Genomic DNA, 16,066 nt, shown 5'->3' with positions numbered 1-16,066 from the left:
CACTTGTTCGTTGAATAATAAAGTAAATTGACAATCTGTTTTGTCAGCCTGAGCTTTCAATAGTAGGTGACTAAAGCACTCCTGAATGATGGTTGAAAATGTTTTGCAAAAGTTTGTAATTTTATGTTTATATGCAAAACTAATTGATCCTTAATAAACGGACAAGGTTTAGCTCATGCAGCTGTCATATTCATGGTACAGGAAGAGGTTTGCTGGCACCCTGTATATGTTGCGAGTAGGTCTTAGAGCGACAGTGTTTGCATGCTCCCATGAAATAGTACAGCGAGGAGGTTGAACTTCTGGGGTGCATTTTCTACTCTTCTAATAACTGGGTATGTGATGCTTGGGTGCTTTGAATGCCTTGGGAAAAAAAGGATTTATGAATTCTCTGAACTAAACTCATGTTTCATATAGTTCTTTAACCACCAGCGCTTATAGTGATATACATATACAATATACATAAAAGAAAATGGCATGAGCTATGCTGCTGAAAGAATAATTTGGCTGGCTGTGCAGGATTGTTTTTCTGACATGTTTTATTTCAGTGGACCAAGTTCTGTACAGATGGAAAATGGCAACAAAGCAATAGCTACTGTGACTGGTCTTCAGGTTGGTACCTATCGCTTCAGGCTGACAGTGAAAGACCAACAGGGCTTAAGCAGTGCATCTGTGCTATCTATTACTGTGAAGGAAGGTAAGCCTAGTTGCGGCTTCTTAGGATATGATAAGCAACTTGCCAGTTAATTCAATCACTGACAGAATGTAAAGGAAGTCGGAACAGAAAGGGATAATATATTTGTTGTCCTATTTCAAGGGTATTAGGAGTTACTGCTATTTTGTAATAAGGGAGTATTGCGAGTAACTGGTAGAATTAACTTCACTTATTGCAAGCTTTTTAAAAGTTAAATATATGCAGAATTAGTTGTAATAAAAATGCTCAAAAATACTATTTTTGAACATGATGTGACTACTTCATTAAGAGGATACATTTTCATTTTATTCTCAAATTTATGCTTTGAGTAGAAAAGCAATTTTACTGTGTGTTTTAAGTAACATCCAAGAAAGGAGGTCTCAGGCTATATCTATTTCCACTTAAAAACTTCTAATGTTAAGACCTGTGTTTATTTTGGTTTTTTGATACAGAGGAACAGTTTCTGTGGTGGTTTGTTTTTTGCTGGTTCCCCCCCCCTCCCCGATATGCATTCTATAGAAGAGCCTTTAGGATAATAGTACCTGTTGTGAAAGATAAGAGTTGCTGTCAGGTACTCCTGACAGATTTCATAGGTTGTTTGGCTTTCTGTTGCATACCTTGTTTTTTGAGAGGAGCAATGCACTCTGGCTCTGCAGATATGGTACCCACACCATTTATGAAATGATAGCAGAGTTGCATCAGAATCTTATCTGCTGACTTTTTTTGAAAACAGTGCAGCCTTGTTTCTTTTTGACTTTTTGAACAAATGCATCTTGGAGAAGAACCTGGACTCACTTTTACCCACATGGGTCATTGGTTCCAGAGTTTCAGTTAGGTGTTTAATCAGAAACACATGACAACAGCTCTGCCCAGATGTGTCTTATGGTCTCATTTGTGCTGTGAATTGTAGCCATAGTATGTACTGATTACAGTCACAGGTTCAGCGTTAAAAACATTTAATGCTCCAATAACGAAGTTTAATCAACTGGTTTATTTGGAAGAGACAAGAAGATCACTTGTATCACAGAGAACTCTATGCTGTTGTAAAGAATAGAGTTACAGTCAATGAATGCTCTAGAGATCTGCCCAAAATTGAATTATTTATGTCCAATCTAATACTGAGACCAGTGAGGTATTTCACTCAGCCTTACGGCTTCCTGGAGCTCTGTCTTATCAGATGTGTTCTAAGCAAAAGTCGATGTCTGGTTTCTGGAAAGAGAATGTGTTGATGTTTTTTGGCTATACTCCCAAAGCATGCCTTAATTTCACTGCTAGTGGTAAGCAAAAATCATTCAGGAACTGGGCTTACTCAAAGTTTCCTGAATACCCTTTGCCTAAATACAGGCATTGTGAAGATACAAGACCTTACACAAGCTTCTGTTAAGTAATAAGTGATTCTCAAGGAAAGAAGAGCCCAGCATGGTGATTTCATGCTGGGCTGTGTTTCTAAGTAGGCAGAAAGTTTTTTTGCCTGACTGAGATGATCTGATGCATAAGTTGTGAGACTGTAAATAGAGAACTCCATAATGCTTTTTGAAAAAGATATTTTTGGATGGTACCTCTTGCTGGTATTCTCCTCGTGGTGCAGCTCTGCTTTTGTCAGGTTGTAATAATCCCAGAGCTAGATTCTGTATACCCCGTGCATCCTTTCCCTGTACCTTTGACACGAGATTCTGTTGTACTGCCTGTAATTATCAGGTAAATTGCAGTGTGGGTGTATTGGCAATGGCATACCACATTTTGCATGTTTTCAAAGCAAATCCTTCTCCTCCACTATTTCTGTGGCTAGAAAACAACAGTCCACCCCGGGCGCATGCTGGTGGGAAGCATGTTCTAGTGCTTCCAAATAACTCTGTTACCTTGGATGGCTCAAGGTCTGCTGATGACCAGGGGATTGTGTCGTATTTGTGGATTCGGGACGGTCAAAGCCCAGCAGCTGGGGTAAGTTTCTTGAAGGTTGTAACTGGAGTCAAATTCAGCTCTTGTTATGGGTATAGTATCACTGCAGCAGGGCAAGCAGGTACGATGCATGAGATACTGTGAGGCATGGTGTCTGTTTCTGGTTTGTCTCCCCTACTCTCTCCAATGCTTTTGTTCAAGGGGCTTGTGATTATTTTCAGTACAGCTATAGAATATAGTAGCTGAGTAAGAGGACTTCAGCAGTGTGGACTTAGTTGGGAAAGACTCAAGACAGAAGAATAAAGTTGTGGCTCTTGAAGAGTAATCGGTGATAATATCAAGCTAATGTTTGTTAGAGAAAAATAATCTGGAATCCAGATATTCCAAAGGAGGATTTGGTCTGGGAGAACAAGAAGTGCCGATAAAGACTAAAGAAACATGTCTGGTACCAGATGAGGCAAAACTTGTGGTTTGTTAAGATAACAATGGTGTTTGGCAGTAGATGTATAGATACCTTGCCTGGCAGGCCACGGTGAATAGCCTGGGTTATTAGGGCAGTGGAGTCTGCTTTCTGAGTGGGGGTAGAAAGCTGAAGTACCTCAGGGTAAACTGAAGTTTATATGTCAGCTACTAAAACTGTGATAACTTCTTTTGCCTATCTGCACAAGGTGTGGTGGACAGCTCTTCACAGTCGGGAAGATAATGGCAAATCAGCAAGAACTGTGAGAGGAGAAACAGCAGAATGATAACAAAGCTTCTAGAAACAATTCACATGAGGGTATAATAAGAATTGAAGACATTTAGTTTAAATATAGCTGGCAAGATGATAGTTGGAAATACATGAAATCCAAGGAAAGGAAATAATTTGGGAGTTAAGAAAGCAGAACTAAGGATACTGGAGTAAAATTGAGAAATAATAATGTAACTGTCTCAGGTTTTCAAGCAGACGAGTACTTGAGAATGTCAGCTGTTCTTGTGGGGTTTTTTTTAATGAAAATATCCATACTGTGCAGACATCCTCACTAACTCCTACTTCCAAATTTGCGTTACTCTGCTATAAACCTTGCATAGGTCACATTTGTCCCAAAAGCCAAAGCAAGAACTTACACTGTCATATCAGACAAGACCTGACTTGATAGTCACACCTGCAACTTTCTCTGAGGTTAGGTATAATCATCCTGGTACCTCTTTTGCAGGATGTGATCCATGGCTCAGACCACGAGGCAGTACTGCAGCTAACTAATCTGGTGGAAGGAACCTATACTTTTCACTTGAAAGTGACAGATGCCAAAGGAGACTCAGATATTGATTCAGCCACTGTTGAAGTGCGGCCTGGTATGACAATTAAAAGGTCATCAGTATGTTGTGAATACCTCATCTTTGTTCTCCTCTTCGTTTATTTATTTCAATGTTGACAAGATTCTCTCAAGTTAAAACACAAAGCAAACAGGTCTCTCCCTACCTTCTTATTGTTCTCTCAATAGGCCTGAGTGTGTTAGAAGATGACATGTCGGGATTATTAACTACCAATTACACCATTGCCTTACTGGAAACATAAATAAATAAAAATCATACTTCCTAGTTAATATTTTTCATTACTTTTTTGTTGCTTTTCATTCACTGTAGGTTTTTGTTTCCATTGGCCAAACTGATTAACAACCAGAAAAAAGAAAGCGATGGGAGTTGAGCATTAAGTTTACATACAAATGCTGCAGTTGTGTTTGATGGTTGAATTGTGGTTTTATGCTTATTTTCCTTCTCTAATCCTGAAGGACAAAAAAAACCCTCAGAGAATTTCAGGGGTTTTTTAAATGGCTTTTCATGGTTTGATATTGCTGATATATGGACTTGTTTTCAAATGCAGGATAAATGGCTATGTGATGGAAGCATAAGTTGAGGTTTCAGGAAATGAGTCTGAAATCATGGGTCTTGTCAAACAAGATTTCTTGTTTGTCTAGTTCCCGGGCAACGATTTCATATCTGTTCCTTACTTTATTGTTGAATGTAGTCACACTAAATGGCTCAGGATTCTCATTGGATATCTGTGAAGCTTGTTTTGTTTTGCAAGGCACTCTAGAAGTTCAAGTATTATTTAACAGAAGCCTCAGTTTGTGAAGGTAAACATATTTGATATTTCTCAAATTGAACATCCTCGCTTAGACTTGCTCATGCAGTCTTGCATGTTACCATATGAGTCCATCTTTGCCTCCCTTTGCTTGGGTGGTAGTCAGTAGTAGATAACTAGAAGGGAACTTAAGAATTAGACTCACCTAGTGCTTACCTCTGACCTTAAGGTGGCAGCATTTAGAGGAACAGAAGTTGCTGTTCTGCACAGAAATGTGTTAACAATGAGCTGAAGTACACACTGAAGTGCTTGCTTTCAACTGCTAAGCTGGGTTACTACCTTAGGACCCACGAGGTTTGTTTCAGAGGGAATGTGAAAATATAGGCCAAGTACTTTTGTAAGAACACAAAAGTGTTGGGTTATAAGTGATATGAGTCTTACACAGGAAAATACAGTATTAATAAATGTGTTTGAGTACTGCATGTTGTCTTTAGTTAGTGCTGAAATATTTGCTAGGCTTCGAAAGAATAATATGGTTTTCTTCTGTCAGATCCCAAAAGGAGTGGTCTGGTGGAGCTGATTCTGCAAGTTGGAGTGGGGCAGCTGAGTGAACAGCAGAAGGACACCCTGGTGAGACAGCTGGCTGTATTGCTGAATGTTTTGGATTCAGATATCAAAGTTCAGAAGATACAAGCCTACTCAGATAAAAGGTACAAAGATACCCTGCTGTGCCAGGAAGATTTGTGATTTTCATTGACTCTTTAACAGCTTATAATTAGTTGCAAAGTAATGTAGAAAAGATGACAAAAATGCTATAGCTCTCAGCAGTTTATACTTTAAAAGGTGAATTTCTTCTGCTGTGGTAGGAAGTTCATGAAGTAAGGTCTCTTAGAGGCTCAGAACTGAAGTGTTTTGTTTAAAAAAAAAAAATTAAAAATTCTCTGAATAGTTTTTTTTTATTTTATTCCTTTAAAGAAAGCGTGTGCATATATTTCAGTGTCTTCGTTCCATACAGTGCTATTATTTTTCCCAAATGCTGGCTGGAGTGAGACAAACAGATTTCTCATAGTGAAGAGTTTTTGTATTTCAAAATAAGGTTCCAGTTGTATCTGATCAAACCTGTTTTATTCCCCTTATCTTTGACTTCCTTTCTAAGGTTTTGATATTCTAAGTATTTTATAAACATTTTCCCAGGTAACTAGTGACAAAAATCTCCGCGCACCACCCCACCCCCCCCCAATAGACCACACAGTGGATACTCCTAAGTGTGGTATCTTACTCTGAAGTAGAAATATCCCCTTTACTTGGTGTAGAGGGCTAGAGATGGCTGTGCATACCCAGAGAAGCTTCTCTGCATGATTGGTAGAACCTGTTGACATGATTTATCTTTAAATTACTGCTTTTTAACTGCTTGGTAGTTTAAAACCCATTTTGGTGTCTTTTTAGCTCTCTGGGAACATCTTAATTTTAAAACAAACAGTTTGGAAAATCTAGCATTTATAGCTATGGTATTTTTAATCACGGCTTCCAATTACTGCGTTTCAGATAAAGACGTTTCCTGAAGTGTCTGACACAGGATGAGACCACCACCACCCAACCTGATTAAAAAAAAAAGTGGGTAGAGGAAGGAGGCTCCCACATGAACTTCTCTGGCTCCTTGATTTCTGAGCTTTTCCTCCTCTTAAATTCACTTTCCTAACATTACTCAAACTGCTTCAGAGTGCTTTGTGATAGATTCTAGGTGAGAGTGGGGAAAGCACATGTATACATACCTCTCTTAAAGTAAGGGTCAGGAAGACCAAGGAGGGAATTACATTTCCTGTTGTCCTCACCTTTCTTCTGTGAAACTGAGGAGCTGGAGAACTGCTGGCGCTTCCAGCTCAGAATGAAGTCCATGGCTTTCTGATGGAGTTGACTGATCCGTGGACAGAGTTCCCTAGCCTTTATCAGTGGTGATATTTGCTTTCAAGGAACAAAACCAAAGGCTGTAAACCGAATGCCTGGCAAAAGTGATCTTTGACAGCAGTCATGACCTTAGTTGTTCTTTCTGCAGCACTGCGATTGTGTTCTACGTGCAGAACGGGCATCCTTCCAAGGTGATCAAGGCGTCAGATGTCTCGCGAACTCTGCATGTGCAGCTTTTGAAAGAGAAGGCTGACTTTCTGCTTTTTAAAGTCCTGCGGGTTGACACGGCTGGTATGTTTTGGATGGTGCTTGCTCATCTCGGAACTTTGCAGGCTTTTTGGCTAACACAGCACCTGGAAACAGTGCATGAAGGCCTTCTGTCTGCCATTTGGTGTCTGGGCTTGGATGTAGCTTTCCGCAACATGACGTTGAAGACAATACTTAAAATGCTCATTTGTGGTAGACTGGTGCTAGTTACTTGTGTTCTTTTAAAAGACATCATCTGTAACAGCAGGCAAAAGCACATCCTAATCTGCTCTCCATCAGGAAGGTGTGGGGAATGAGGATAAAGATACCCACTCATACCACCTTTTGTTGAAAGACAGACAAAACTTAGTATAGCCATAATATAGGATGTTTCATGTCCCTCCTTCCTTCAAGGATTTTAGTGTTCCGTAGTAGGCTTGTAATTTAATTTGTTTTTATCTGTCTGTATCAGGCAAAATGCTCAGGTGATCACTGTGTTATAATGTAGTCTTCTAATATTTGCAATGTAGACAGGCCACTGGAGACTCTTATAATAAACTTTTCCTTTTCCCCAAAAAAGAGACTTGAACTTCTAAGCCTATTTTAAACTTCACTAGTAATGTGAACCCTTTATGATACTCAGATATTACAGATACGACTTCTCCATAATTTAAAATCAGGACATAATGATCCAAATGCAGACAGAGGGAGTGAGCTCTGGTAATAAAATAGTCATCGATTCAGTAACCAATTATGTCTTTATTTACCTGTTGAAAAGGACTGTTATTCCATTGTAAATGTACTTGGATTACCAAAATACATAGGTGTCACTTGAAAATACAGATTAACATTTTTCTTGACATAGCAAATGTGCTACTCTAAGTTTTAAGAGGAATAACTTTTTATTTTAGTCTGATAGGACGCATTGTTCTAGCAATAGCTACTACTATAAGCGTATGAGGTCTGTAAATGTTCTGGCCTCAGATGCTGTAATTCGGTTTTGAAATACTGAAATACACTCCAGTTTATTGGTGTGATGCTTGTCTTCTAGTACCTGAGAACACTGATATTCCTCAGTTCTCAGATACTTTAAAAGTTCTTACAAATATGTCATAAAGAAAGGAGCAGATCTGAATTCCACAACCTCAGCTCATTTTTATTTCTGGTTAGAATAAACTGTTCTTGACTTGCATACAGATCCAGTATTGCTGAACTGTACATCTATTTAACACATAACACCAAAGGAAAGGGAGATTTAAAAAAAAAATCAGAATGTTATGAACTAGATGCTTTACCACCAATCTAGTCTTACATTAAGAGGATATGTGACAAGTTGTCCATTTATACAAATGACCCTATGTTTGCTTTTCTTAGCCTGCCTTTTAAAATGCTCTGGACATGGACACTGTGACCCCATAACAAAGCGCTGCATTTGCTACCAGCTGTGGATGGAAAACTTGATTCATCGTTATCTAAATGATGGAGAGAGTAATTGTGGTGAGTTTGGGTGTTGTGGGATGTATTTCAAGAACAACTTGGCTTATTCTGCTGTCAGAATGGGGAGTACTTAGGAGGTAGATGCTGAGGGAAGACTAAACCTGTCTCTTTATTTTCCAGCTCAGCAATGTCTTTCTATAGAAAGATATTTGAATAACATCTTGAAATTATAATGTTTTGACAATAGTAGCCTTTATTTAAAATATTTTAAAAGTTTAAATTTTAAAAAGTATCACTATTTGAGGAAAAAAGCATGAAAACTTTGTCATGGGAGACAGATCTTGCAAGATCTCTTGGGGGCCAATTGGAAGGGTTGTTGAATAGTGTGGACACTGCAAAGCTTTGGAGTAGTATTCATCTGATTGTTGCAAAGCTGAAAAAGAGGCAACAACTTAGATATTCTGAGTGGGTGGTTGATGCTGCTGTGCCAGAAGTATGATCTGACCTCAGGAAAGAAAACGCTGATGTTCTGGACTAACCAATATGGTCTCCTTTAAAACCTCAGCTTTTTAGTATGATTAATTTCACTGTTTCTTTCAGTTTACCTCTTGCACCTGGGGAATGCAGCTTAGTTTCATCAACTGAATCATGTCTATGTTCTGTGGCACACCTAACATAACAGCTAAGACTCTCTATTTCAAGTTTCAAATTTAACTAAGTTGGTCTTCTGCTTAAGTTGAAATAAAGCTCAACTCTTAGTACTGTGTAGGCTTGGAGACATTTGCTGAGCAATGCACTAGTCTTCAAGTAATTCTATAGAAATTTATAAGGAGCACATGCCAGTTGCTACAAGCCATTAAGTAACCGTGGGCCATGTGTCTGTCTGTTATTGAGCAAAGACTAATTGACCAACCAAATGGACAGTAGGTTTTAAGCTTGAGGCTGGGGCCTCCTGGAGCCCTGCCCTAGTGCTGTGTCATTTCATAGTGTAATAATAACACTGAAATAGTGAGTATACACATATTTTTATATCCTTCTTGTGTTTTCCTGGGTTTACAAATGTAAGCGTGCAGGTAGAAGGATCTATCTCTATTCAGCTGCTCTTTTAACACACTACTAAAATGCCAGACCCAGAGTACACCTGTGTTTATTTCAGTTAGAGGATGACAACTGAGATGGTAACCTTGCCCCTTTGACATCTAGTTCCCCACATAGCCTTCAGGTATCTTGGGATGGTAAAAGGTATTGGAGTGGAAGAAAATTTTCAAACAGGCACTTTCAATTTGGAAGCTTAAGATTTTTTTTTTGCATTCTTCTGAGAATATGAAGGTGCTATGTTCCTGTTGCCACTCCCTGTTCCTCAGGCTTGGTTATTTTAATATAGTTGTATTAGAAATTCTCCTATTCATATTACTCCACAGAGCACTGTTGTGTTTCTTTTTTCAGAGTGGAGTATACTCTATGTGACTGTATCTGTTTTTATTTTGATTGTGGTCATGGTAGGGCTTGCCTGGTTCTGCATCTGCTGCTGCAAAAGGTATGTGATTTGTGTTTCTTTTGACGGGGTACATGCAAAAACTACACACAACTGCCACATTTTAGTCCAGTCCTTAGCACTAAATCACTCTCTTCAGACACGTGAGGAGTTTCCTGTAGCTATTTCTGTAGAGACACACTTTTGTTGAAAAAAAAAGTATCCATTTGTGTCTTTGTGCTCTTCTGCATTTCAAAAAAACCAAAAAGCCGATACTGGATATCTCTTTATGTTAAGAGATAATTTATGTTTAAATGCTGAGTGTATACTGCAGATCTTCATGGTCACCCAGTGAGTCCTCCAGGTACTCCATGCTAAGAAAAGAGGCACACCCTGAATGTCACTGACATGGGAGTGTTCTAGGCTATGGGAAGGGAGCTGCTCCCAGCCTGGTGTCTCCTTTGGACAGGAAGGGTGGTGGACATGTGGGATGCATCTGGCTGGCAGGCAGACAGTCTCAGCCATGCAAACTTCTTGCTTCCTCTTTCCTTAAGCGATTTTGCCTACTGCTGTATGTTGTTTCCCCCTCTGCCCTCCCTGCCTCAAGAAATTCTCTTTCAAGTGACAAGTCCCTGCAAGTTCTGTCGGTAGAGCAAGTGTTTTTGCTGCTGCTCAAAAAGCACAGCAAATAGATAGCTTGTTCAGGTGTTAGCAAAAATGAAATGCTGTCAAAGTCTTTCTGGATCTTCAGTTTTTTCTAGGTTGCCTTTCAGTATGTAAAGGATGCCATTTGAAACATGTGGGAGTTGATACTCCTTTCCTTTTTATGGTTGAAGGAACAGTCCTGTTAGTAGAAAGGTTTAAATAGAAGTGTGTCCCACTCTACCCCCACAGTGTGGGGTGGAGCCTCACAGTCTTGTGTGATTTGATGAGAAAGGGATTGTTTATGGAGTTCAGCTGCTTCTGTCCTTTGTCCTCATGTGGCTTGTAACAGAGAGTGAGGGCTGGTTGACACAGGTATGTGTAAAAAAGAGGAGGAAAATGCTGCATAAGACAGAATGCCAAGAGATGCCCTTTGCCTTGTGGAAACTACAGGAAAAAGATACACTGTATTCCACGATTTGTCTGAAGTTTTGGAGGTTTTAAAGGCTTTGAGTTGCCAAATGAACATTTTTTAGATGGCTGTAGAGGGGAGGCCGAGTGGCGGGCTGTTGCTGTAATGTTGGCTGAGCAGTAGGTGGCTTCTCCCCTGTGAACTGTGCAATCTGGGTGGGAGTGCTTCTCCAGACATTGCAAGAGTCAATCCTTGCTTTGACAAAGGGCACGTCCCACCTACCCACCCCCCTCCAAAGTTTTGAGAAAAGGGGCCAGAAAAATGCCTGAGGTGTGCCAGCTTCTTCTAGGAAGTGCCCGTTTGGTTTCATGGGTGAATGCCTGTATTTCTACCCTGAAATCCTTTGTTCCCTCTCAGTCCAATACAACAAACAGTTCTGTGTCTGTTCCTATAGCTCCAGAACTTTCTCTTCTGTAAGCAAGTCAGTCTTTCTTGTTTTCTTCATCTTTGTATGTCCAAGAGAGAAAATAAATTATACCCTCTGGTCCAGATTGTACAGCTGCTTTATACATGTATAAACTGGAACAACTCTGCAGAGGAATCTGGACAGGCTGGATCGATGGGCAGAGGTCAACTGCATGAGGTTTAATAAGGCCAAGTGCAGGGTCCTGCACTTCGGCCACAACAACCCCATGCAACGCTACAGGCTTGGGGAGGAGTGGCTGGAGAGCTGCCCGGCGGAAAGGGACCTGGGGATGCTGGTTGACAGCCGGCTGAACATGAGCCAGCAGTGTGCCCAGGTGGCCAAGAAGGCCAACAGCATCCTGGCCTGTATCAGAAACAATGTGGCCAGCAGGAGCAGGGAAGTGATCATGCCCCTGTACTCGGCACTGGTGAGGCCGCACCTTGAATCTTGTGTTCAGTTTTGGGCCCCTCACTACAAGAAGGATGTTGAGGTGCTGGAGCATGTCCAGAGAAGGGCAACGAAGCTGGTGAGGGGTCTGGAGCATAAGTCTTATGAGGAGCAGCTGAGGGAACTGGGGTTGTTCAGTCTGGAGAAGAGGAGGCTGAGGGGAGACCTTATCGCTCTCTACAACTACCTGAAAGGGAGTTGTGGCGATGTGGGTGTTGGTCTCTTCTCCCAACTAACTAGTGATAGGACAAGAGGAAATGGCATCAAGTTGCACCAGGGGAGGTTTAGATTGGATATTAGGAAAAATTTCTTCACTGAGAGGGTGGTCAGGCATTGGAACAGGCTGCCCAGGGCGGTGGTGGAGTCGCCATCTCTGGAAGTGTTCAAAAAATGTGTGGATGTGGCACTTCAGGACATGGTTTAGGGATCATGGTGGCGCTGGATTAATGGTTGGACTTGATGATCTTGAAGGTCCTTTCCAACCTTAGTGATTCTGTAACTCTTTTAAAATGGAAGTGAGAAGGTACAATGAGGTTCTGTATGTTGGGGTATGTAGCCATGTGTATGAAAAGGGAGAGGGAGCGGATTTATGTGTGTACATGAGAACTGAAATGTCTTTGTGGTAACTTTCTTTTTAGCAGAAAGAGGATGAAGATAAGAAAGAAAACAAAATATACTATCCTAGACAACATAGATGAGCAGGAGAGAATGGAGCTACGACCCAAATATGGTAAGTGCTATCTGTTTCAGCTGGGAACTCATCCACCAAGTTTATAATTGATGTAAGTGAACTGACACCTGCAGTCAGGAGAAGCCCAGAAGCTGGCCTACAAGTTTGTGAATGACAGAGGCAAGCATAGACAGTGAAATGGTTGGGGGAGAATCACTTAATTTCTTTCATGAAGCCTTGGGCTTAGCCACTGCACTGGTCTTCTTTGTTAATCTTAATTTAGAACATCTAATTGTCCCGCAGACTTTCTCCATGTAACCCCTCCTTCCCTGCACACTCTTTAATTTGAAGCTATTTTTATTGTTGCACAGGAATTCCCTTCTGATCCATAAGTGCCCTGTTAAACAACAGTAGACTTTAACTGCTACCCTCTGTTCACATATATTTTGATTTACCTGAGTTTCAGTTTTCAGCAGGGCAGATACTGGAATCCAGGGAAGTAGAAGCATCCTGAAAAATTGCTGTCTGAGAAAGACATTAACACAAGTGACAATGAAATCTCATGGTTTCTACAGAAATGTAATCAGATAGTTGAGCGGACAGACTAATTTCCAGATTCAAGCTATTAAAAGTACATTAGCTGTGTACTAATGTCATACAATTGTTTCAAATTTAAATGCATATACTCACATCACTCATAAACTGATGAGCCTGCAGTGAAGTCAGAAGAGTATCTGCCTGACAGTATATGATACCTCCTAGGCTACTTTTCTTATCAGTAGTGGCAATGGTGCACGCTGTTACACCGGATTGCAGAGAATATTTTCACTTACCTTTCATACCCCAGCAGAGGAGAGGGTGGTTAGTTGTTACTAAAAAGCAAAACCTTTCAAATGAACTTGTTTTGCTTTTTTTATTGTCAGGTATAAAACATAGAAGTACAGAACACAACTCCAGTTTGATGGTCTCCGAGTCAGAGTTTGACAGTGATCAGGACACTATCTTCAGCAGAGAAAAGATTGAAAGAGAGAATCTGAAAACCCTCATGAATGGATCCGTCAGAAATGGAGTTTCCTTCAACTACAGCTCCAAAGACAGATAACTGAATGAGGGTAAAAGCACAGAACATGCTGGTCCAACAGGTCTGAAACATGTTGGCCCACCTCTGTTTTTGCAGAACTGAAAGCTTCCTAAAATATCAGCTAATTGCAGATGAAAGGGTAAATTTCTAGACAGTTAGGGGAGGGAAGGAGGAAGGAATAGATGATCAGCTAGCTCCTCTTGTCACTGTTATAGGAACAAGGAAAAGCGCATCTTATTGCTTGCATGTTCCATGCTGAATGTTTGTCTGAACTTCAGAAGGCCTTTTTTCCTGTATTGCTGCTACAAAACTAGCCAGGGCTGTTATGCTGTTAGCAGTGGTAACTGAGATGCATACAGATTTGTGTCCTGTGCTCCTATCTCTCTCTCAGAGAAGCAGTGTGATTTTGATGCTGACCTAAACCAGCAAAAAACAATATAGATAAATTCCCATACAGCTATAAAGAGCAGTGTGTGACCACAGGCTCCATCTTCATTTTCATTTTAGGTTGGGAACAGAGAGTATTTTTAGTGCATTGTATTTATTGCTGACTGTGCTTTGTGACTTCCTTTCTAGGGTAGTGGTCATCAGATGGAAATGTCTTCGTTTTCGAACAAAGTTTACAATTTAGCAGTTGCACTTAATCAGCTGTAATATGATACATCTGTGTCCTGTAGGATGCAGTGTTCCCTGTATTTGCATAGAAAGTATGGTGCCTGCAGGGAAGTCCAGCCTTTTTTAGGGTGGTTCTGTAATGATGAAGATACTTTGGCTCTCTGGAGTCTGCCATGTCCAGCCAGGAATCAGTAGCAGAAAGGCAGGAAGGATTTGGTGCAATGCACCTTCAGAAGCTTTTTGAGCATCCCAGACAACCTTTTGTTTAGAGAGTACTTTTAAGGAGCTCTGGACTTTTTAAGACTGAATGCTCAGCTGAGGTGAGTTTTCATCTGTCAGCCGCAGGTGCTCCATTAAAGCATGTGCCAGGCATTTGTGTAGGATACTTTGCCACAAGCACTTCACTATGTGGAACAGGAGGCTTAACACCTACCTTCCCTGAAATGGAAATTGGTACTGAGAAAGGTTTTAGCTCAAACATTAGATTGTTTTATGTTTTTCTCTGTGGCTATTTAGTGACTAGATGTGATGGCCTAAAGAGATCCCTTTCTGTGTTTGGGAAGGGTAGGTATGTTGGGGTTCTGATGTTCTTGTTCACAATCTGGGTAATCTCTGCATAGTTTGCTTGTTGGGCTTTAAAGCCATGCCCCCGATACTGTTCTTGAAATCCCAAACTGAAGCCCTGGCTTTCATACATCAGCCTCACTTGCTGGGGGCATTTGTGTCAGTGGTACTGCCTGGCCATGACATCAGCCTTTCCTGGGGATCCTTTACTGACATGCTGGAGTCTTGGGCTGAGCTGGAGGAATGGTGTGTTCTGAGGGAGAAAACATTCCTCCGGGAGTATTTTGGACAGGGTGGGGTTTTTGTTTGTTTGCTTGTTTGTTTGTTGTTTTGTTTTGGGTTTGTTTTTTTTTTTTAATCTGATGGTGGAGAATCCAGTAACAGAAGGGTAGAGCATTATAGAGGTCTAGGGGAGCAGATCAAAAGGGTCGGGGTGGGGGGACATAGCCTGCCTCCATCATAAAGAATAATTTGGTGGAGAATTTGGGGGCTTTCGCCATCCTTTCATAGAAGTCCAGAACAGAGTAGTTGGGTTGAACACTGTGGCTTCTGTGCTTCTCTTGTTAAAGGAGTTTGGCAAAATTCAGAAGAACTGTCTAGGTTGGAAGGAATCGGTAGTCAAAAGTTGCAGCAATGTGGCATGCTCATACCTGGTTTCATACCTTTGATTCTCAAATGCACCCAGCAACAGCCCCTAAGGCTCCTAATGCGGCACTGAGGAGCATTTATCCTGTGCCCAGCCCTGGGTTTCTCTGGAGAGCCGAGTGTGGCTGCAAGAGTCATAGTGGTGGGGGAGGTTGTGAAGAGATAGAAGGGGCTAATGCAAGTGTTTCCTGTGTTTTTCCCATACCCACCAGCAAGATGCAGTATAAATGGTATGATCTGCATTCTTCAGAAGCCAAGTTTTAACTCTAATGAGGGTTTTAGGCTATTTATTGAAAAAAACGTACTTTATCTCACCCTCTCCCTTCTTGAGTGTGTGTGTATATATATTTTTTAATAACTTGATCAATAAAAGCAAGGTCAGCTTTTGATGTCTTTCAATTTCTGCTCCAGATGTGTTAACATAATAACACAATGTTAACTTTAAAGCATTTCTGAAGAAAGTTAATGCCCACTCAGAATACTATTTTTTTCTTTTTAAATCAAAATGTTGGTGCTTAATCCATTCTGCACAAATTCTGCAGGAACTATGCTCTTGGAAACATGCATTTAAAAAAAAAAAGTTGCATAAGCAACTACAACTTTGTGTCTGCCATGTTGCCATTAGTGCTTCTGCTAAATACTGTATCCAGTGTGCCTTTGTCTATAAACTTAACTTTTAGACATATCAGTGCAGTCAGCAGCATCCTTCAGTTTTGTGAAGTCAGTCACTTGTGTGTTGGGTTTATTTTGCATTTTTAAAGCTGGTGCTGAAGCCTAGGAGGCTGTTCTTTCAAGAAATTAAAATTC

General features: G+C 40.7%; 1 protein-coding gene across 2 annotated transcripts in view; it reads left to right on the top strand.

Moving 5' to 3' along the window:
- The window catches only part of KIAA0319, a gene marked incomplete at both ends in the record, with an annotated part of 43,322 nt that extends 29,866 nt beyond the window's left edge, over positions 1–13,456 (top strand). For both annotated transcript variants that reach the window (XM_082014773.1, XM_082014772.1), the window contains 9 exons: positions 546–694; positions 2,481–2,632; positions 3,787–3,925; positions 5,206–5,365; positions 6,709–6,851; positions 8,181–8,303; positions 9,690–9,780; positions 12,323–12,414; positions 13,278–13,456. In XM_082014773.1, coding sequence (XP_081870899.1) covers positions 546–694; positions 2,481–2,632; positions 3,787–3,925; positions 5,206–5,365; positions 6,709–6,851; positions 8,181–8,303; positions 9,690–9,780; positions 12,323–12,414; positions 13,278–13,456 — 1,228 coding nt within the window. The remainder of the gene's footprint in view (positions 1–545; positions 695–2,480; positions 2,633–3,786; positions 3,926–5,205; positions 5,366–6,708; positions 6,852–8,180; positions 8,304–9,689; positions 9,781–12,322; positions 12,415–13,277) is intronic.
- Positions 13,457–16,066: the final 2,610 nt, after the last annotated feature.

Source organism: Phaethon aethereus (genome assembly GCF_964289735.1).
Source record: "Phaethon aethereus genome assembly, chromosome: 2".
NCBI lineage: Eukaryota > Metazoa > Chordata > Aves > Phaethontiformes > Phaethontidae > Phaethon > Phaethon aethereus.
Note: the sequence above shows the minus strand (reverse complement) of the source record. Positions and strands in the feature narration are given on the sequence as shown.